General features: G+C 38.5%; 1 protein-coding gene across 4 annotated transcripts in view; it reads left to right on the top strand.

Annotated features, from left to right (window-relative positions):
• The window catches only part of LOC127444245 (type II inositol 3,4-bisphosphate 4-phosphatase-like), a 184796-nt gene that overhangs the window by 68126 nt on the left and 93540 nt on the right, over positions 1 to 23130 (top strand). For all 4 annotated transcript variants that reach the window (XM_051703514.1, XM_051703515.1, XM_051703516.1 and 1 more), the window contains 3 exons: positions 14189 to 14297; positions 16358 to 16427; positions 19241 to 19388. In XM_051703514.1, coding sequence (XP_051559474.1) covers positions 14189 to 14297; positions 16358 to 16427; positions 19241 to 19388 — 327 coding nt within the window. The remainder of the gene's footprint in view (positions 1 to 14188; positions 14298 to 16357; positions 16428 to 19240; positions 19389 to 23130) is intronic.

Raw genomic sequence — 23130 nt, 5'->3', positions numbered from 1 at the left:
TTGTTCTTGTACATATTGAATACATCATTCAAACTTTCACAGTGTTGGTTGGAAAAAGTATGTGAATGTCATGGCTAATGATGTCAACAAAAGCTAAATGGAGTCAGAAGTTGGCAAACCTGGCATCCAATTAAAGAAACAAGATTGGAGGTGTGGGTTAGAGCTACTTTGACTCATAAAAAGCAAGTTTTTATTAGTGTTTGCTATTCACAAGAAGCATCTTCTGACGTGAATCATGCCTCGCAAAAAAAGAGATCTCAGAAGACCTACTATCAAGAATTGTTGCTTTTCATAAAGCTGGAAAGGGTTACAAAGTTATCTCGAAGAGGTTAGATATTCATCCGTCCACAGTTAGACAGACTGTCTATAAATGGAGATGATTTAGTACTATAGGTACTCTCTCTAGAAGTGGCCGTCCAGACAAGATGACTCAAAGGGCACACCGCAGAATGCTCAATGAGGTAAAAAAGTACCCTAGAGTGATAGATAAAGACTTGAAGGAATCATTGGAACTGGTTAACATCTCTGTTCATGAGTCTACTATACGGAAAACATTAAACAGGCATGATGTCCATGGCAGGACACCACGAAGGAAGCCGCTGCTTTCTAATAAAAACATTGCTGCGCTCCTGAAGTTTGCCAAAGACCAACTTGACATTCCACAACACTGCTGGGAAAATGTTTTGTGGACTGATGAAACTAAAGTTAAATTGTTTGGGAAGAACACGCAGCACTACATATGGTGTAAAAAGGGCACCGCATACCAACATGAAAACATCATCCCAACGGTGAACTATGGTGGGGTGAACTCTTCTGACACCGACATCATAACATGACCTCGTTTGAGGCCGTGATTTCAACAGCGTTCAGAAATCAACTGACGAATGACCTTTCAAAGAGCTCAGCGGCATCCATGAGCTGCCCTCTTTAATAAAGAATAATATTAAGAGAATATATAAATGGCTGTGAAACATCCCTTTCCTCTGCCAGAGCATGCAAATACGACATGATTTTTGAATGAATTAAATTTAAGACCCTTTGAAATCCAAATTGGAGTTTTGTGGTTTGGACCAAAAATACTGATGACATCACCTTACACTCAGGGGCGTATACAAAGTTTTGTCTAATAAAATACTCTCTGGAATGTCCCCTACTACTGTTTTGAAAGCTGCAAAGCATGGTTCATGGCTGTGATGTAAACTAAATTGTCTATTGTCTATTTAAAAAATGGAAAAAAAAGGCAGTCGGCCAATCAGGCTACTGGCCCATGTTGATAATCTCAAAATAGCCAGAAGTCTTCCAGTTTACATCACTATTGTCCAGTGTTTTCATTTTTAATTTTATATGTCCAAAAGTAAAAAATAGCACAGGGTTCTCTGGTTGGTCATATTCATGAATGACTGTTGAGTGCTGAGTGTGTGAGCGTCTGTCTAAAAAAGACTGGAATGTGTCCAAAACAACCATCTGCTCAGTCGATCTCAACCACTTTCTATTCAAAAGCTCACAGTGTCGACTCACTGATTCAGACAGCCATCCAAATGCAATTAATGCTGAGTCATGGGAAGAATGAAAGGAAAAGAGCTCATTCATTTACAACAGGGATCCAGAACGTCTCTGTCTCGCTCTCTCTCACTCTTGTCGTCTCAAAATTTATGCTATCATTACTCCATTGTCATTACAGACAAATCATAAAATCAGCCAACTATTTTTAGCCCCGTCCAGCTTTTTATGTAGGTCAAAAATTGGAGCAATATTTCTCAGCAGGTGGGGTGAAATGTATCTTCCCGACCCGAGCGTGACTGCTGTGTGCATTTTCCATTTCCCTTTTTGATTTGTATCTAGTAGCACCTAATAAACATGAAAAAAAATAAAAAATCTAGTGCACATAGTTTTCCTAAAAATGTATGTCCACATGTGGTTGTGAAATTCTGAATCTAAGTACTGATTACCATTGTCCCATGTCTGCCAATCATGTTGAGTGATTCAAACATCATCTGCAGCCTAAAAGACTAAAAGACTAAAATTTTCATTTTATTGAAATTTTGGATTTAATGCACATGGATTCATAGGGCCACTCACTGGTCCAATGGCGGTATCCAATGGCGTGGCTGAAGGTCTCCTGCGTGTTCTGTCTTATCGTGCGCATTAAATAATACTTAGAGTTCCATGTTTTATTAATCTTGCGTTTTAGACTTAAAGTCCTTATAGGTTCTCGGCTTTATCCATTTAGTCTGATTTGGCTAATTTCAATATAGATTCTCGACTCACCGTTTAGCCCCAGTCAATTAAGTTCTGTTTTACAGATTCTCGGTTCTACCCTTAGTATTCCCGTTTAATTCTACTTTGCTAAGTTCTATTATAGATTCTCGGCTCGCCGTTTAGTCTTTTACATACTTAACTAATGGGTTACTTCTGAAGTAGCTTAGTTAAGCCAACTCTGACCATAGATTTGTAGTTAATAAGAAATATACTAGAAAACAGTCCTTCAGAATGAATCATAATAAAATGTATTTACCAGGTAATAGTAATGCATTCAAACAATCCAATTAAAATAATAAATCAAACTCAAAGCTATCAGTGAACCAAGCATAATAATATAATTAAAGTTGCATTCCATTCAAACATTTACCAAACATAAGAAATACAAATTGCAATTACCTGGTTTAGAAAAATGTAGGGGGATCAGAAACCTTTTGGCATCAGTCCCTCGTGAGATTGCAACCTGAAATGGGAACAGCCACAGAGAGAAAACATTTAATGTTGAACCTTTAATTCATTTGCATTTAGACGTGGTACTTTCTTTATTTTCCTCTGATGGTCAAAGCCAGACTGTTACAGACAGCTTTAGTCTCATACTGTATGGCTTGTGCCATCAGGGGGAAGATGCATTTTGCTTTACAAAAACACATACCATTTCAATGTCTAATGCAAATTTAGTTTCAGAGATCAAATTAGACTGAGTATCTTTGGTGAGATCTGAATTACTGCTGATATTTTAGTGCAGTTTGAAGTGTGTAGCACATTAAGCTGTTCTCATTAGCTCAAATGAGCTGATGCCTATAGCTTTATTATTATTATTATTGTTCTCAACACAGCTCTGTGGTCAAAGAATCAGTTCACCTCTCTTGGTGATATGTTGTCTGCTTAGCATTTTTAAGGGTGGTATTCACACATTTTATCATCTATGATCTATGATCTCTGTGGTCTGTCAGGGTTGTGAAATTTCAGCCTGATGTTTAGCATTTTACACACACATCTTTCATTGTCTACACAGTAGAATGGTTCCCCTGATCAGATTTAATTTGAATTGGTGCTTCTCAGAGAGAGATGAGAGATGAGGGGACGTTATCACGTGCCACTGTCTTTACAGCATTGATGCACAGCAAAAAACGACCGTATGCCCTCCCTTTTGGCACTGATAAGCGAACCAATGAAATTAAATTGCAATAAATTTTCAGGGCCTGTAAGGTTGTTCGGTTGGCAGTGTCATTACAAATATACATGTATAATATACATCTGCATTCCCTGCATAACCTTTCTCCGTCTGTGGCCATGCTTGGCCATTATAACATAATGCATATTATAATGTGATTATAATTATATTATATTAAAAATAGTATAAATTAAAATAATTTTATTACTGGTCTTTGGAGGTTTTCTGGAATTAGATATTTGTCATCTCGCTGCTCTTTTGAGAATACATACCTTTGATTTGGCCCTGTATCAGATACATGAGCATGTGTACAGCAACAGGTCAGGCTGAAAGCCTTTGGACATGCTGCTGTAAACACCCAATGACTGCAGGTACATATTTACATGGTTCAAATTTCTGCTCAATCTGCAGAGCTTCTGCGATTACAATATGAAATTGAATGCAATTTTCTCATTTTCTTGAGTTAAGATGTCACCAGGTGTATTCTCATACGAATCTATTTGAATATGAAGAGGGGGCTGGGCAGAGAAAGAGGTGATGCAAGGCGCAAATAGTGTTCTTGAATTTTAAAGGCCTAATGAAGTTCTTCAGTCTTTTTTAAGTTACTGAAGGTTAATGCTAATTGTGTAAAACTACTGAGAGTTTGGTAATTGTGTAAAATGACTGTTAGTCACATGGATTTTGTACTCAGCTATATGGTTAATAGCACAGTGTGCCATATCAGAGACAAACATATCCGACATAGTCACACATTCAGCTTGAAACTGATGAATAATTTCAAGAGAAACATGATTACAGTTATTTCAAATTTACCCAAGACGAAAAGTCTAGAATGCCCTAAGCATTTACAACCTCTAACCTACGTGTTTCTTGTAACACTTACAGCAGAAACAGTCGTGTTTTCAGAAATAAACTTCATTAGCCCATGTGTACATGCAGTATCATTACGTGTGTTCTATGATAACAACAGTGTTTAGCACAGTTGCAAATTTAAAAATAGGTTGTTATAGTACTCTTTACTGATTTATAAACTAGTGACATTTCTTTTGTTACAATTTAATTTTTTTCATCACATCACCCTGTTTTCCCCAGCCTTGCTTTTCATATGCAAACACATCGACTTGCAATGTATATATATCTCAATCGCTACTTTCTAGTTGTTTACAGTTGCTACCCACTCATTCTTTTGAAATGTTGCGAGTTCGTTGCAGCAAAATAAATAAACAATAGTGACGATGTTCACTGATTTTAGAATTAAAGTTCCAATTGCAATCCTCCCTTGAATACCAGAACAAAATTTTGGATGATGTTATCTCCAGTTTATGTTTGATCTCTTGTCGCTTGGGCAAACAAAGAGATCATTAATTTGCAGAGCAAAGATTTCGTTTCTCGTATACTGCCGCTACCACTTCCCTGGTACACACGTGGTTTTGTCTAATATCTTTAGCCCCACCGGATTTTTATGGTCTCCGGTCTAATAGTGGGTATTAATTACAATTACCTGGTAGAGAAAAACTACACACAGTGTTTTCTGTGTGGGTCATCTGGCTACAGAGATGCTGGTAGATTTAAAAACGACACACTATGTTTTCTGTGTGGGTCATCTGGCTACAGAGACCCTGTTTCCTTTGTCATTACACACAATAATTGTGTGGGAGATCTGAATACAGATTCCCCGAGCTCCTCTGCCATCCTTCCTTAAGTACCAAACGATTCTATTTTTATTTCAGATGTGTGTGTTTGATGTTATTTAGGATCTGGTTTTACAATTTAGGGGGTTGCAAGCAAGTTCTTTGAAGCTTGCATTTATGTTTACAAAGAATGCACCTAATCTGCATACAGCATCTGGTCTCTGTGACAGATCTGGGAGGGGTCATGCCCCTGATAGAATACAGTATTTTACTAAGTTCTTAAATCTTACTTGTGATTTAACTTTGCTGAGAGGGAATGAGACTACCAGTTGCACTGAGACCTCTTGAATGATACCAAACATGTATGATCAGAAAACCTTTTACATAACAGAACAGGATAAGTCATAACTTAGTTTTTGGTGACTCTAAAATGACTTGAGGTGAGTTATGTAAGAGAGTGGGGCAGATGTGAGTGAGATTTGCATTTTATGGTCCTTAAAAAGTAGGATGTGTTGTCTCAGGTGGAGATGCTCTTCTGTGTGAGAGTTTTATGACGTTGGTTCTCGCAGAGTTCTTTGACTATTACCGGAAATAGCGCCTTTTGGGCATAGACATTCTGGTGCCAGCCTTACACTCCCTATTTAGTGAATGACTTAACTTCCAGTGTGTTGTCTGTCTGCACTGGTCTCAGAGCAGTTCGAAGTGCACTATTTTCTAACTCCATATAAAGTCTCTGAAAGCAACTTTTTTTCTCAATGTGAAAATGCACAGTAAATATATGATTTCTAATGAAACATATTGTACACTGTCATGTACATTGTGTTTAGCAGCATGGCGTTTCGCAATAATTAGCTCAAATTAAAAAAATGGCATATCGCTTGAAACTAGAGACTCTAATCTTTTGACTCAAACAAGTTTCAATGTGAAAACTTAATTAGGTTTCTTACCAGATGTAGTTTGGTTGGCATTTCTCCCAAAGACAAATTCTGCTGTGGTCGGCACCATGTTGTTTTGTCACATGATTCCGGATGTTGACAGTTTAACCCTTTACTGACAGCCCAGAGTGTCCTGAACTCAGATCAGATGGTTTAAATTTAATTTAATTATGCGTTGCATATAGCGAAGCCAAAATACATTGTCCACGCATGTGTACGTGGGGTCGCATGTGGGTATGTGGCATCTCGATAGAGCAACACTTGAGAGAAATAATGACAAAACAAGACTAGGGTGTTGATGTACTAAAGGCTAGGGTTTACTTATTTTTGTCTGTTCCGTCTTGCACACAGTCTAGCGCTCAGCCTTTCAAAGTATGCACCATGACCACGAGCCCATACAGGTGCGATATATGTACTGTATACACACAACGAATTCTTTGTAATACTCTTATTACAGTCGCATATACAGAAATCGTGCACAGATGCGAACTGTCCGCGTGTCTAGAAAAACGCTGTGCTACTTTGCGCGAAATGTAGTGGCATGCAGAAAACTTGACCTTAAGAATGAATTGCGCTATAACTCATAGCACTGTTTGTGTTGTTTTAGCGCCTGATTCACAAAGGAATTATGTAAATCAGGTGACAGCACAAACATGCCCACAAAAATTTGCGCAGCACAATGCACCATCTTGCATGCTGGTTTTGAGTGCTCAGTTGTGAGGAGCCACCATACCGTCCAGACAATGCTGCTTGGCTGATGGCGCCTTAATTGATGCACACAATCTCAGCCATATCTCCTGAAAATATCGTGACTGTGGTGACATTTCTGCAAAATGAAATTACATTGCTCCTTACACGTATTGCGGCAGTTCCGAGGTTAAATATCCACTATGTGGCGCTAAAAGAGAGTTACATTTTCTCCCAAACAGATGATGTTTTTAAGGTTAATGCTCTATTGAGTTTTAAATCAACAAAAACCAACCTTCCTACCCTAAACCTTAAACCTGACTGACAGTGTCACAAAAAGCAAGTGTGAGATAAAAAATGAAATTGCTGAAGCAATTCGGCTCAAGTGTCGAATCGTACCCTTGTCCTTTGCATTGCAATTGCAATGCTCTATCAGTTGAGCTACTGTGCAGTTTGATCGTGCTTGAATAAGGTTGTAAATGTAGTTGAATATGTAACGCAAATGTAAAAAAACGGCCACTGGGGAAACATCTACTACATCTATAATATAATTAAATATTTGATGTTATATGTTGCTTGCAAAAGTTATATTTTATCAGAATACATAACTACTTTTGAATAAATCAATAGAGAAAGTTTATGGCATTGATTAGCAGGGATTAACGGCTGACCTGTGAACATATGCCGTGTCTCAACAGGGCTGCACTTGAGAGAAACAAAGAGAGTACAAGAGACTTATTTCAGGCAGTATTCACCTGTGATCTCTCCTTGTTTGCTACAGATATGCTCTTGGTTTCATGCATACCATTGAAGGATTTACTTTTCAATGTCACTCGCCGTCTAGCTTTTTACAACTTTCTCCCTCTTGAATATCATGCACACTTTTAACCTACTTCAGTTCTTTTGTGGCAAGGCGAATTGAGTGGCACCACTTTCTTGGCTATCGGATTCTCTCTATGTGCAGAGTGTTGTGTCTTTGATATGCCCTCAAGCTCAAAATAAAGAGAGAGAAATATATTTTCTGAGTGTTTGTGTGAGAGAAATACTAATTTTGCTCAGCTTAATTGACTGCATTCATAGTCACAGTGGAGAATTGTGTCAGAGGCAGCTGTGAGTTTAAAGGATCAAAAATCATCAAGTCTTGTGATTCTGTATGTGAGGAGATTTATGAGCCTGACACCCAACAGTGCTGATCTCTCTCCTGCCCTCTCTTACACTGCTATATGACTTTAGTGCGTGAAACATGTTGATGTGTGCTGTAAATGTGGGCCATTGACATGACATAATTTTACTGTAATCAAAGACAAAAGACAATAATTTAATTTGGCTAGACAGGAAAGAACACAATTAACTCGGAAAGTCTGTCAAATTACAAATTTAATCAGAGACTCTTTAGAGTCGGGCCACTTCTATTAAAATGAATGGGAGAAATTGGAACACCCAGCGTTCCAATGGACGTAGAAAGGAAGTCCTGCCTTACAGGTAAAAGAGCCAATCACCTTTTAGATACAGACATCGCCTGTTAATGAACTCTAGAATGCGCATGAGCATTAGCAGTACTAAGCCGGGAATTTGTTTTAAAAACTTTTTTTATACCATCATTTTTGATACCAGTGTTGTCAGATTTTACTGCTGATTTGAAATATGTTTTATTGCATAAAAAATGTTGGATGGAAACGGCAAGATGCGAGTAAAATCGCCAAAATGCGCATTAAAATGTATACGCTCGCTTGAGATGGATACATTTTTTATTTGATTAAGAAGACGTGCATAAACTATGATGGAAACACATTTATAGGAATATAGATTCTCATAGAAAGTCATGTGACTTTTTTTTCAATGTAATTTGTTGAATATCATCACATAGCAGTATCTCAAATGTTTCTCTGGTTATTCTGAAATGCCAAAGCCTGTCATCAAAATGGTTGACTACTATTACCTCCGAAAACTGTCTTGACACGCTTTCGCTCCCAGAAATAAGACATTTACTGCTAAACGCTAGCAAACATGAAGTACATCAGATCATTTTGTCTGTGCACTCTGAACCGGAAGTAGGAATTTATTACATTTAATAAAAGAGTCACAGTGGCTTGAACTTCCATTTTCATTTCTATTTTGTTCCAATTTTCCCAAAGTGACTATTGGGATAGAAATACAGCTTTATTCGCAAATAGTTTTTGCGATATTCAGATTTTTCGCATAAAGTACATTTTTAACTTGGTTGGAAACATGACGAATTGCTTCTTATAAATACTCATGCTGCAATGCTGTTTAAGCGCATTTAGCGGCTGGTTAATTTGGATTGTGGGTGGTTCGTGAAATGGACGAAACTGAAATACCATGTGCAAAAATGGCACAACTGTTTAGCCTCAGTCTCTTATTGTCACTGTCCAGGTATTCAGATTTATTAACAATACATAGCCAGCTCTTCCTATAACAAAGCTCTTTGATTTACTGTTGTCATAAAGAGACCCTGGGCCAATTGGATTTGTCTAGGACATGTTCATGGATGGGTAATTTGCCAATGCGCTTCTAAAGGCTGACTGGAAAGCCAAGAGCTCTCTCTCTCTCTCTCTCTCTCTCTTTCTCTCTCTCTCTCTCTTTGACGATTCAGTTGAGCTTCAAAGTTAATTTGAGGTCAATCATAACTTCAAAATATTCAGAGTCTCCCCAAGTCTATTGGCAAGCATACAGTCACGGCTGGTGGCTTCATTTTACTGTGCCAAACTGTGGCTGGTTACTACTCAGTCAAACACAAAAATGGATTAATCCTCCTTAATCAATGTCTTACACAGAATATCAAGTGGAAGTCTCTGGCAAGCATTTTTATGTGCCATCCCGGGCTGTCAGAATAATTATGTCTTCTCTTACCTCTGAAAGATGCGTTTTAGTTATATTAAGGAGTCTAAATTTTTGTCCCGATTTTGTCGTAGAACTGGAGGCCCATTACCGTATGTGATTCAGAACTTTACTGTACTTCTCTTAAATTGTAATCAGATAACTGACTTTACTGATCACTTCATCACAAAAGTAATCGCATTACTAATAACTTTTAAGTTACTTTCTTAAACACTTTTCATATAAAAGTTTCAGTTTTTCCGCTCAGCAAATTAACAAAATAAGTAATCCACTTCAAGTTACTAATGACTTCTCTAACATTGTAATTAGATTTCTGACTTTGAGTCAGAAATCTATCAGAAATCAATCTATTCTGACTCATAAGAAAAAGCAATCTCATTTCTAATTAATTTTAACTTTCTAAAACCTTTTTCACACGTACATATGAACGTAGCTGTTTAAAATGTATTCTACATTAATAGTATTATTCATTTTTGAAATATGTGTAACCCAAGAAATACAATTAAAAGTTGTAATCTGATTGCAAGAATTTAATGTAATGTGTTACACTACTTTTCATACTAAAAATTAAATAGATTACAGTCATTTGTTACTTTGTAATCAGATTACACTTTATTGCATCATGTCTGTTTAGGACACGGTTTAAGCTGTAAAAATGTAAAGTTCTCATTCAGAAAACTGGACCATCCAGTCAAGGTGAGGTAATAGTAGGATGTAGTATAGATGGTATTCGGCTTGGGATCAGTGCCTTTTTCATGCATCAATAATCAGAAGAATTTCCAGACGATTACTGATATACACCGATGAGCCAAAACATTATTACCACTCACAGGTGAAGTGAATAATGTTGATCAGCGAACAGTCAGTTCTTGTAGTCAACATGTTGAATGCAGGAGAAATGGGCAGGAGAAAAGACCTGAGCAACTTTGACAAGGGCCACATTGTTATGTTCAAATGACTGGGTCAGAGCATCTCTGAAAGGGCAAGACTTGTGGGGTGCTCCCAGTCAGCAGTGGTGAGTACCTACCGACAGTGGTCCGAGGAGGGACAAACTACAAACCGGCGACAGGGTGTTGGGCACCCAAGGCTCATCGATGCGGGAGGGCAATGGAGGCCATCTCGTCTGGTCCGAAACAACAGAAGGTCTACTGTGGCACAAGTCACAGAAAATGTTAATTATGGTTACTGGAGGAATGTGTCACAACACACAGTGCATCACACCCTGCTGCATATGGGGCTGCGTAGTCGCATACCAGTCAGAGTGCCCATAATGACCCCTGTCCACCATCGAAAGTGTCTACAATGGGCATGCGAGCATCAGAACTGGACCTTGGAGCCGTGGAAGAAAGTTGCCTGGTCCAATGAGTCACGTTTTCTTTTACATCACTTGGACGGCTGTGTACGTGTACACCGTTTACCTGGGAAAGTGATGGCACCAGGATGCACTGTGGGAAAATGCAAGCCGGTGGAGGGACTGTGATGCTCTGGCCAATGTTCTGCTGGGAAACTCTGGATCCAGCCATTCATGTGGATGTTAATTTGGCCCATGCCACCTACCTAAACATCGTTGCAAACCAGGTACACCCCTTCATGGCGCTGGTATTACCTGATGGCAGTGGCCTCTTTCAGCAGGATAATGCACCCATCCACACTGCACACATTGTTCGGGAATGGTTTGAGGAACATGATGAAGAGTTCAAGGTGTTGCCTTGGCCTCCAAATTACCCAGATCTTAATCCGATTGAGCATCTGTGGGATGTGCTGGACCAAGTCTGATCCACGGCGGCTCCACCTTACAACTTGCAGGACTTGAAGGATCTGCTGCTAATGTCTTGACGCCAGATACCACAGGACACCTTCAGGGGTCTTGTAGAGTCCATGCCTCGGTGGGTCGGTGCTGTTTTGGCAGCACACAGAGGACCCACAGCATATTAGGCAGGTGGCCATAATGTTTTGGCTCATCAGTGTATATTGGAATTTTTTTTATTATTATTTTTTTTTTTTCAGATATACTGTAAATTGGGCTGCTTGTTGCATAATAGTCTTTATCTTTTCAAAACTTTTCTCAGCACAACTTTGGTAAAAACTTTGGTATTCAGTTTGCAAGGTTACACCAGTTTCATACACTAACCCAGGGGTCGGAAACCTATGGCACGCGGAGGGGTAATCACTGGCACACCAGCAACAGCGAGAGAGGAGTAGACTATTTTATTTAGATAAAATTCCGCACCTGCATTCCAATCTACATCTTGATGTAATCCTTCCTCATGATCACACAAAATGTTTTCATGAGCTGAATGGGAGACTAAACAAAAAGTTAAAATGTGATGAGACTGCAGTATACCCAACAGACTTGTGCAGCGCGTGCAAGCCATTCACACATCACGAGCCAGCAGCACTTCACGTTCACTTAATCACGTGAGTAAACGCACCTGCTTCGGTCAGGCTGCGCGGATGACAGCCTACATTCAGTGTTTCATTTGTTTCTTAATGCTTTCAGAACAACACGTGATTTAATAAGGAACACCACTATTAATCTTTGAGATTTCTAAACCAGCAACGGGTACACCCTCCTTTAACCAGTCACACTCAAAATTACATTAAAATATTAAAAGAGAAAACATAAAAATCTGAGTCTAATCAAAATATCAATTAAACCTGCAAATAAAGTTTTAGGATTTTGCAGGTGCGATTCACCGAAAAGGGCTAAATAGTTGATCGGCTTGTGATGTGTGAATGACTTGCACGTGCAGCGCGAGTCTCGTCACACTTTAATAGTGTTTAGTCTCCAATTCAACTGATGAAAACACGCTGCGTGATCATGAGGAAGGATTACATCAAGATGTAGATTGAATGTAGGTGCGAAACACTTCATACAAGTAAAGTAGCCTGCTCCACTCTCGCTGTTGATCGCGTGCTAGTAATTACCCCTCTGTGTGATTTTGAAAATGTAGTATGACATAATATATGAAATATTTAAGATTGCACAACTTTTCGTGATCAGTAATTAGATAAGCAAATTTGTGACATTAACTGTGTTAACTCATTTTGTACAAAAAGACAGGTTTACTTTCATTAAAGCACTTAAGATACTCTATAGATGTATGATTATATCATAATCATCGGGTTTTCACTCAAACTGTTATTTCTAATAAAATTAGAAAAATGCAAAATTTTCACAAGTGGACTCAAACTTCAGAAAATCACATACATGCACATATATATACATACAGGTGCATCTCAATAAATTAGAATGTCGTGGAAAAGTTCATTTATTTCAGTAATTCAACTCAAATTGTGAAACTCGTGTATTAAATAAATTCAATGCACACAGACTGAAGTAGTTTAAGTCTTTGGTTCTTTTAATTGTGATGATTTTGGCTCACATTTAACAAAAATGCACCTGTATATATAAATTAAGAGACCACTCCAAATGCTTCTTAAATGGCCAATTCCAAATGGCCGAGAAATGGGGCTGAACGGGCCGCGATAAGCTGAATGGGTCATGACAGGCTGAAGAGGGCCGCAAAACGGCGCCGCGATATTCTGTTCTAGTGTCTGATGAATTCCTGCTTGAATCTTTGTGCCATAAAGTCAGCAATGTGAAAGACTGGTGGAAAGCGTGCAAAGACACATGAAAGCTGGGATTGAAAATCAGGGTCATTAAGTTAAAACATTAGTATTGTGTTGTTTAAAAATGATTATGAACTTGTTTTCTTTTAATTATTCGAGGTCTGAAAATACTGCATCTTTTTATTTTGGAATTTTATTTTATTTTTTTATTTTTTTATTATTTTTTTTTTTTGGACCAGTTGTCATTTTCTGCAAATAAATGCTCTAAATGACATAGGGACGATCACTTTCGATTGGAATTTGCACGATTGATATAAACGGCACAGCCATTAACTAGGAAAATAAAAAATGGCACTCCATGTCAAAAAGGTTGCCGACCCCTGCACTAACCTGTAAACTCATCAACTTCACTTTGATCATTCTTGAAGAAGTTCAAAAACCTTAGTAACTTTGGACTGCCATTTGCTGTGCTGCATCAGCTCGTCCTGTTTGTGTGTGTAATCGTGACCGTGACCAGCTTCAGTAAATGTTATATCACCCTCTTGTGGTTATCCAATGCTATTACACCAGACTGTTAAACAGAAGGCCAACTCAGTGAATTGGAAAGCACGCAAATAAGGCTTCTACTATTTTAATATATCGATGCCTCAAAAATATATAGATAAAGTAACGTGCCAATGAATTATCGATATTTTATGACATCCCTAGATAGTGTTAACACCAGAAGAATTACTGATGTGAGCAAAATGTGAGAAAAACGGGCAAACCTTGTGCTATCCCTGGCTTTGTGTATCACCTGCTACTCTGCACATCCTTTTGAAGGATCCCAATGTTAGAAATGTTAGTTTGCCTGTCTGAACTTAGTTTGATAAGCAAATGTTTAGTGCAGATTGTTTTGTGAATCTGTTACAATGGAGTCCTGACTTTTCAAAGAGGCTGTTATTAAAAAAAATGGAACAGATAAAAACTACATTGGACCAATAGCAAACCTGCAATTTGTGGGTAGCATAACTTCTTGTGCTCTGAATGCTAGTCCATAACATTTGGTCATGTGTGCTTCTGTGTTTTAGGACAGCAGATGATTCATCTACAGTGGGCACAGTGGTGGTGAGCAAGGTGAAGATGGGGGAGATTGAAGATGGAGAGGTGGACCACATTACTGCTGACATGCACCAGAAGGTAACTTGTTGCTACGGTGACAGACGACATGCCACCCTTCTTGTCCCAGCTAACTCAACCATTGTCTATCGTTTGTTTGATGTGGTTTTATTTGATCTGTGGGCTTCAGAAATTATTCACTTTGTTCTTCGCAAGTGAATGTGGGTCAAGGCTTACCTTTGTTTGAGTACAGGGTCTGCCACTGTCTCTTTGTGTACACCATACAACGTGAATGTTCATAAAACGTGTACGAAATGTCTGAAATCACTCATTTGTTAACTTATTTACTTTCCCTATATATAGTTAATGCCACATAGTTCATGTTATCGGGGAAATGAGTGGAGCAATTTTTTCCGCAACATTTTTGTATCATATTGGAGAATTTTAAAATTATGTTTTTCAAACTTGGAAAAAACATGAAAATTGATAAAACCTCTGTGTAGTGAAAAATGTGCTCACAAGCCATAGTGGTGTCCAATTTGTCGGTGAATCATTCTTTTGAATCGGTTCTGAATCAGAATGATTTTTTAAAATCTGTATCCAGTCATCACAAATGCCTTGAAAGGTCTTTGAAAAGTCATGGAAATTCTTTGGTCAAAAAAGGTGGGAACCCTATAGTGTTTTTGTTTTGTTTTTTGGATTTTCTCCCCTTTTTCTCCCAATTTGGAATGTCCAATTCCCAGTTTGCTCTAAGTCCTAGTGGTGGCATAGTGAATCCGGAAGGCGGAGGACAAATCTCTGTTGCCTCCGAGTCTGAGGCCGTCAACCCGTGCATCTTATCACGTGGCTGGTTGAGCGCGTTACCACGGAGACATAGCGCGTGTGGAGGCCCACGCCATCCACTGCGGCATCTACGCACAACTCGCCACACGCCCCACCGAGAGCGAACCACATTATAGCAATCAGGAGGAGGTTACCCCATGTGACTCTACCCTCCCTAGCAACCGGGCCAATTTAGTTGCTTAGGAGACCTGGCTGGAGTCACTCAGCACGCCCTGGGATTCGTACTCACGAACTCCAGGGGTGGTGGTCATCGTCTTTACCACTGATCTACCCAGGTCCCTGGGAATAAAATGTTTAATAAAAATTCAGACAACACGTTAAAATGCTCTGATACAACAAATAGCGAACTATATAGGCAACAGGGAATTATTTCGAGTACAAAACATGACTTTTCAGCGAATTAAAAATGGTGATCATTGCTTTACATTTCTTAAAAATGAACATCTTTTGGGGGGTTTTTAGAGCTGTGTGCCAATAACTGGCTTGAAACTTCTCCAGACCCATCCAAGGTTCTAACATGTAATGAGATGTGAAGAGTCATCTGTCATAGTGCTAAACACTGATGCAGGGTGTGAATTTAAAGTGATTAGGGTGTTAGCGCTGCGGGGCGGCTCGCTCAAGTTGATGGAGGATCAGTGTTTTTAGCGTGCAGGTCTCTATTGCTCCTCTATGACTTACATTGGTGCACTGGGATACTGATGGAAGTCCACTATAATCAAAGCACTGGTGCAGGAGACAGCTTGTCAATGGTTGTTTGGCTCATGAGACAGAGAGAGAGAGAGAGAGAGAGAGAGAGAGAGAGAGAGGCACGAGGTATTGTCGTCAGCTCTTTGATTTCATGTCCCATTGGCCCATATTAACATAAGTCTTGGGTGATCCCAACTGGACACTGCAGGTGTAAACGAGGTCCAAAACGTTTTGTGATCCGATCGCTCAAACACAGTGTTCATTTAGTTCAAATTTCTGCCTTTTTATGAAAATGTCCTTTAAATTTAGTCAATATTTCATAATGCCATTTTCATTCATTTTAATACATTTTACTGACTATAATGGCATATAATTTTTGTCAATATAAATAAGATATTTTAGTTGAGGATAATGTGCAAAATAACAAAAGCATGTATCAAACTGTAACTATTAAATATTAAAAATATAATAATTTTAATTTGGATACATTTTAAAAATTTGAGTTTTAATTTGGTCAATAATTGGCTGATAAATATTGTGAGCATCCCTAGTGACAAATGACCTTGCTGCTAATATTAATGCAAATTCCTGTTTTTGTTTTTTAACCACAGTGCACACTGGTGTACGAGTCATCACATGGGAAAATGAATGACACCGATAACGGACCAATGATGAATGCTGGTGAGTTTATGAAATCGTTACTATTTTGTGGTTCATTTAAATGTATTGCTGTGCATTTTCATTTATTCACCAATACTTGCTGATACTTATATCACACTTAAAAATGTCTGAATCTCATTGCATTAGATAAATAATACCAAACCAAGTGGCATCTACAAACAAATCATGCAAGAGGTTTACCGATTCCAGGGTGTTGAATGCTACCTCAAGTAACTTGAGTCTGTTTTACTATCGAAAGTTTCTCATTGTTTATTTGTTGACGTATCTGAAACCACATTGAATGTCACTGTGTCACTGTCGACAAACAAAGACTGTAATTTTAGTCTCACTGCTGTTTGTCAAAATTTGTCAGTCCCCACGACAGCGCTAAGACAAATGAAGTCTCTCCCCACACACAACCCTGGCTGATTTACTTTAACACAAATGCAATGCAAAGTAATTTCCCTAAGAGCTTGAGCAGGCAGAGATACTGCAATCTGATTGGCCATCAGATTAGAGATCAGACGGGAGGGTGGAGTCAGAGGTTAATCCTCTTCTCTGGCAAATGCAGCGCTGGAGGAGGGAGTTTATGTGCAGTAACCCTCTGGAGGTCACTCAGCCATCTGTCTCTCTCTCTCTCTCTCTCTCTCTCTCTCTCTCTCTCTCTCTCTCTCTATCCTCAGTTTTACTCTCACAGAAATACCACATGATGTTTTGACGACAATATATAATTGTGTGTGTGTGTGTGTGTGTGTGTATGTGTATATATATATATATATTCAGGTTTTTTTAATTTAATTTAGGCCATCTATATACAGTGGCAAGAAAAAGTATGGTTTTCTGGTTAGCTGGTTTTCTGCATGAACTGGTCATAAAATGTGATCTCATCTTTATCAGTGTCACAAGTATAGACACACACAATGTGCTTAAGCTAACAACACACAAACAATTATAATCTTTCATGTTTTTATTGAACACATCCCATTAAACATTCACAGTGCTGTGGAAAATGTAAGTGAACCCTTGGATTTTATAACTGGTCGATCCTCCTTTGGCACCAATATTCAAGCGTTTCCGGTATCTGCGGATTAGACCTGCACTACATTCAGAAGGAATTTTGGACCATTCTTCATTACAGAACTGCTTCAGCTCAGCCATATTCTTAGGATGTCTGGTGTGAACGGCTCTCTTGAGGTCATTCCACAGTATCTCTATTGGGTTAAGGTCTGGACTCTGACTAGGCCACTCCGAAAAGTGGATTTCCTATTTTTGAAGCCATTCTGCAGTGGATTTACTTTGAAGTTTAGGGTCATTGTCCTGCTGCATCACCCAACTTCCACTGAGTTTCAGCTGCTGCACAGCCCCCCTGACGTATCCTGTAGGTTTTCATGTTGTTAAGCGGTGCCCTTGCTCTTTGGCAAGCTTCAGGCGTACAGCAATATATTTGTTGGAAATCAGCGGCTTCTTTCATGGTGTCCTGCCATGGACATCATGTTTGTTTAATGTTTTCTGTATAGTAGACTCATGAACAGAGATGTTAACCAGTTCCAATGATTCCTTCAAGTCTTTATCTGTCACTCTAGAGTTCTTTTTACCTCATTGAGCATTCTGCGGTGTGCCCTTTGAGTCATCTTGGCTGGACGGCCACTTCTAGTGAGAGTACCCACAGTACTAAATCATCTCCATTTATAGACAATTTGTCTAACTGTTGACAGATGAATATCTAAGCTCTTCGAGATAACTTTGTGACCCTTTCTAGCTCCATGCAAAACAACAAATCTTGAACATAGGTCTTCTGAGATCTCTTTTTTGCGAGGCATGATTCACATCAGCAGATGCTTCTTGTGAATAGCAAACGCAAAAAGTGTGAGTGCTTTTTATAAGTCAAAGTAGCTTTAACCCACACCTCCAATCTCGTTTCATTAATTGGATGCCAGGTTTGCCGATTCTTGACTTTAATTAGCTTTTGTTGACATCTTTAGCCTTTCCACAGCACTGTAAATGTTTAATGGGATGTGTTCAATAAAGACATGAAAGATTATAATCATTTGTGTGTTGTTAGCTTAATCACATTGTGTTTGTCTATACTTGTGACATTGATAAAGATGAGATCACATTTTATGACTAATTAATGCAGAAAACCAGCTAATTCTAAAGAGTTCACATACATTTTCTTTGCCAATTTTCATAACTTTTGTAACAGGTTTGAATTGGTGAGCTATATTAATGCAGTCTACACTTTTTCGAAACACATATGCAGTATTAACTAAAAAAAGGAAACCTGTGTGCTTTAAAGGAATAGTTCACCCAACATGACAATTAAAATATTATCTACTCACCCTCATGTCGTTCCGAAAATATATGCTAATTTTTATTAAATTTTTTTGGTGAAAGACAAAATTACATATTTCTAGAACCTTCACTCAGCTCTTTTCCATTCAAGAACAGTTCATAGAGACCACAACGGTCAAGCTCCAAAACGGCAACATACTGTACAAAGTACCATAAAAGTGGTCCATATGATTTGTGCGCTATATTCCAAGTCCTCTGAAGATATATGATAGCTTTATGTGAGGAACACACTGAAATTTAACCCTGTTAAGCCTGACATATGAAATAGTCTTTTTTTTTTTTTAATTGAGCATTTTTTTAAACCTATAGACAAAATATTATATATATATATATATAATTTTGATTTTATTATTTATTTATTTATTTATTTATTTTTATAATTCATTTAAAATGAATGACTTTAGGTCACTTTGTCGCTGCAGATCGCTGTCAGTGTGGACGCTTTATAAATCTTTCTTTCACTCTTTCTGTCTGTCTCTCAGTGTTTAAGAATGCCGTGTGTAAGGTGTACAGGTTTCAGACGGTGGACAGTAAATGGATGTTGGTTCGGGAGCAGATGGCGGAGTGCACGCTGTCCTTCAGCATCCCCAAACAGCTCATCACCCTCTACATTAAAGAGGACACCTGCAGGTGAGACCTCATCAGCTCATCAAAGACCAGAGGAGACAGTAGTGAAAGATGTAACAGGGTTTATACAGTTTCATTTTAGGTTTCTCTTTGGATGATTCTCATGGAACCTGTCAAGAAAATGTCCTGGTCTTGTTGGGATATTCCAATTATTATTAATCAATTTAAAAGCATCGTTCACCCCAAAATGAAATTTATGTCATCACTTACTCACCATTATGTTGTTCCAAATGATTCCATTGAACACGAAAGGAGATGTAAGGCAGTCTCAGTCACCATTCACTTTCATTACATCTTTTTTCAATATAATGAGAGTAAATGGTGACTGAGGCTGTCGTTGAACTTCTCCTTTCATGTTAAGTCATATGCGTTTGGAACAACATGAGGGTGAGTAAATAATGACAGAATTTATTTATTAAACAATGGAGGCAGTGCGTTACAGTGATTTTTTTTTTTTAATTTTTTTTTTTTACCTTGGTTACCTCTTGACGCTGTAACTCGTGACCTCTTTTGGCCTGTTGCTTTCGTCTATGTCATGTGAAAGTCTACAAGACGGTGACCCAAGTATTGTGACTAACTTCCCTCTGCTAAAAGAAATGGTTCGAACGTTGGTTTAGAGTAAGCTGCAGTTGTTGGAGAAATGAATGGCAGACAAAAGCCAGTAAATGCGAGATGCCGTGTGCCTCTCCAGCAAGGGTTTATTTCAAAGATGGAAATGTCTGTTTTAGAGCTATACTTAGCCTACGCTAAATTATTCAAGGAAGTTTAACACTTCAAAGAAGAGTGCCGGTCTGCACACTCGGAAAGTCAACCATCTCTCTCTCTCTCTCTCTGGCTTTTCTTTAATTTTTTTTACCCTCCCTTTTTCTTTTCCCTCCATCTCATTGTTGGAAAGTCGTTACCTGAGTGAAAGTAAAAGAGAATTGAGCTATATGGAATCACACGGTGAAAAAAACAAGGGCTTTGCGTGACAAGAATGCTTCAGTCGAAAGGTTTCTGAAGCACAGCAGTCAATAATCCACACCAACAAAGTGCATGGATGTTTTTTGAAGAGCACAGTGTGTGTTACTGCTCAGCTCCTGTACAATGCAGTTAAATTAAGCTGTACTCACAGAGTAGCTTTTCATGATTTTTCCAAAACATCAGTGAAAGAAAAATGGACACAGAATGTTCCAAGTATAAAGGCCATTACAGTGTATTGTTATTCTGCAGTAGACAATGTTAGAAATGCAATAGTCTCTACATGTTTTTGCCTCAGTCTGTATGGCAAGCTAAATTGATTTTAATTGTGTGCAGGAAATGAATTATAGATATCTATAATTAAAGTTTCAATAGTTAAATGTGTGTGATTATCCAATGTAATTATATAATGGAATTACTACTAGTGAAAATGCACAATTTTGATAGCGTTAATTCCATTTGCACTAGTAAACGTTAATACTTGATATAAAAAAATGACGCAATTACTCGCAGAAATACCCATACATGATATAAAAAATTGTAAAAAAAACATAATTGTTGACATTTGTAGTTGCCTTTTCACTTGTTGAATTCACAATGATGACATACACTCCTGTTAAAAATGCAATTAAAGATATTTATTGTTTATTGCGTATTGTAAATTCCATCAGCTATGCTCTGCTTATCAGCCATGTCCATTCCTGTTATCAACAATTGAATTACAACTAGTAAAAATTATATTTTTTATAACTATAAAGTAAATTATAACATGCTAGATTCATTATTTCAGATATCTGGAAATGGGTTTCATATATCGATAAATTGAAGAGTAATTAAAGATATTATATAAGCCTTTCTTACTGGTTACAGTAACATTACAGATATCTGAAATGAACATTGCCGCTAGTGAAAACCAAATTGCAGATATCAAAAATGATCATTTTTGCTGGTTGTAATTCAGTTGTTGATACCAGGAATGGACATTTGCTCTAGTAACAATGTACAGTAAATATTGATAAAAAATATATTGCAAAAGTACATTGCAGTGAAATTGGAATTTCAACTAGTAAGAAATTAATTATAGATTTCTGTAATTGCATTTTTTTTTTTTTTAAACCCCTTTTCTCCCCAATTTTGGAATGCCCAATTCCCACTACTTACTAGGTCCTCGTGGTGGCGCGGTTACTCACCTCAATCCGGGTGGCGGAAGACAAGTCCCAGTTGCCTCCGCTTCTGAGACTGTCAATCCGCGCATCTTATCACGTGACTCATTGTGCATGACACCGCGGAGACTCACAGCATGTGGAGGCTCATGCTACTCTCCGCGATCCACGCACAACTTACCACATGCCCCATTGAGAGCGAGAACCACTAATCGTGACCACGATAAGGTTACCCCATGTGACTCTACCCACCCTAGCAACCGGGCCAATTTGGTTGCTTAGGAGACCCGGCTGGAGTCACTCAGCACACCCTGGGATTCAAACTCGCGACTCCAGGGTTGGTAGTCAGCATCAGTACTCGCTGAGCTACCCTGTAATTGCATTTTGTAACTGAAAGTCTACTACTTAAAATGCAGTTCTAGATTTTTTACTAATTGTAATTCTATTTTTGACATCAAGAATGTGTATTATCGTGACTAATGACATTATTTTTAGTATCAAGAATTAACATTTTAATTCTGTTTAATCAACATGTTAATCAAAACATTAACATTACTAGTGCAAACGTAGTTACTTGTGCAAAAAATTGACCTGTCAAAATTAACGTGTTAACACCTGCGATTAAAATGTTTCACACTTACATTTTTCTTAATCGTGATAAACGCATTTAACCATTTTCACATTCGATTCTGACATTTTATTCAGCTCTGTGTGAGTTCTAAACACTGGTTGGAATAGGGCAGAACCTTTGTGACGTGTCAGGGGACAATACACAGATGTACACACCAGAAACACACAACGGGTGCTTCTCAGTCGGAAGGCTGCAGCCTAGTTAGGCTGGATATCTTGACTGCCACGTCATCAAGCACCGTCGAAGGCGGAGCAAGTCTGAATTGTGAGGACCCTTGGAAGGCAGCCTCGTTTCGCAGCTTTCATTCGTCATATTTTGGTGGATGCATCAATTGTATCTTTCGTGATCTTCAGTCACCCACAGTCCGTTGCACATGCGCACTTACTGGATCATCTCATTCTAGCGCTGCATGCTGAGGAGGAGCCTAGCCTACAGCCTCAGAAGGACTGTTCTAGGAAGGAAACATCCTAACTAGGCTGCAGCCTTCTGATTGAGAAGCACCCAACAGCGATTCCATGCCAATGATCAAGTGATGGAGAAAGGACCTCTTACAAAACAAATCCACATGGGACTTGTGACAAAACATAAAGTACTTTGCGTCCTTTGTAAGTCCGAATTTTGCCACAAAAGCACATCACATCTAAACTATCACCTACAAGCCAAAGATGATATAAAGCACTGATGAGGGACCGCTGCACAGCTTGTTGGAGTTCTCCCGTGGAGGGTCTGTCGACACTCTGTTCAAAGTTGAAATTATCTGAACTTTTTACCCATTGCCGCTGAGCTTTAGCCTCGTGCGACCCCACGTTCTTCTGTGCGGACAGTGTGTTTTGGCTACGCTATTCACCTTATGCGCCAGAGAAACTAGCGCACAACCATCTTGAATATTTTGTCTCTGAACTTCCGTTCTAGCGGTTCTATATAGATATGTATCTATGGTGTTGACGTCAAAGTGTTAATTATCTAGCGAATTGGATTTACAGGTTGTAGA

The sequence above is a fragment of the Myxocyprinus asiaticus genome, chromosome 7, assembly GCF_019703515.2.
Source record: "Myxocyprinus asiaticus isolate MX2 ecotype Aquarium Trade chromosome 7, UBuf_Myxa_2, whole genome shotgun sequence".
Taxonomy (NCBI): domain Eukaryota; kingdom Metazoa; phylum Chordata; class Actinopteri; order Cypriniformes; family Catostomidae; genus Myxocyprinus; species Myxocyprinus asiaticus.
The sequence above is the reverse complement of the archived record's forward strand: the minus strand, read 5'-3'. Positions and strand labels throughout refer to the sequence as shown.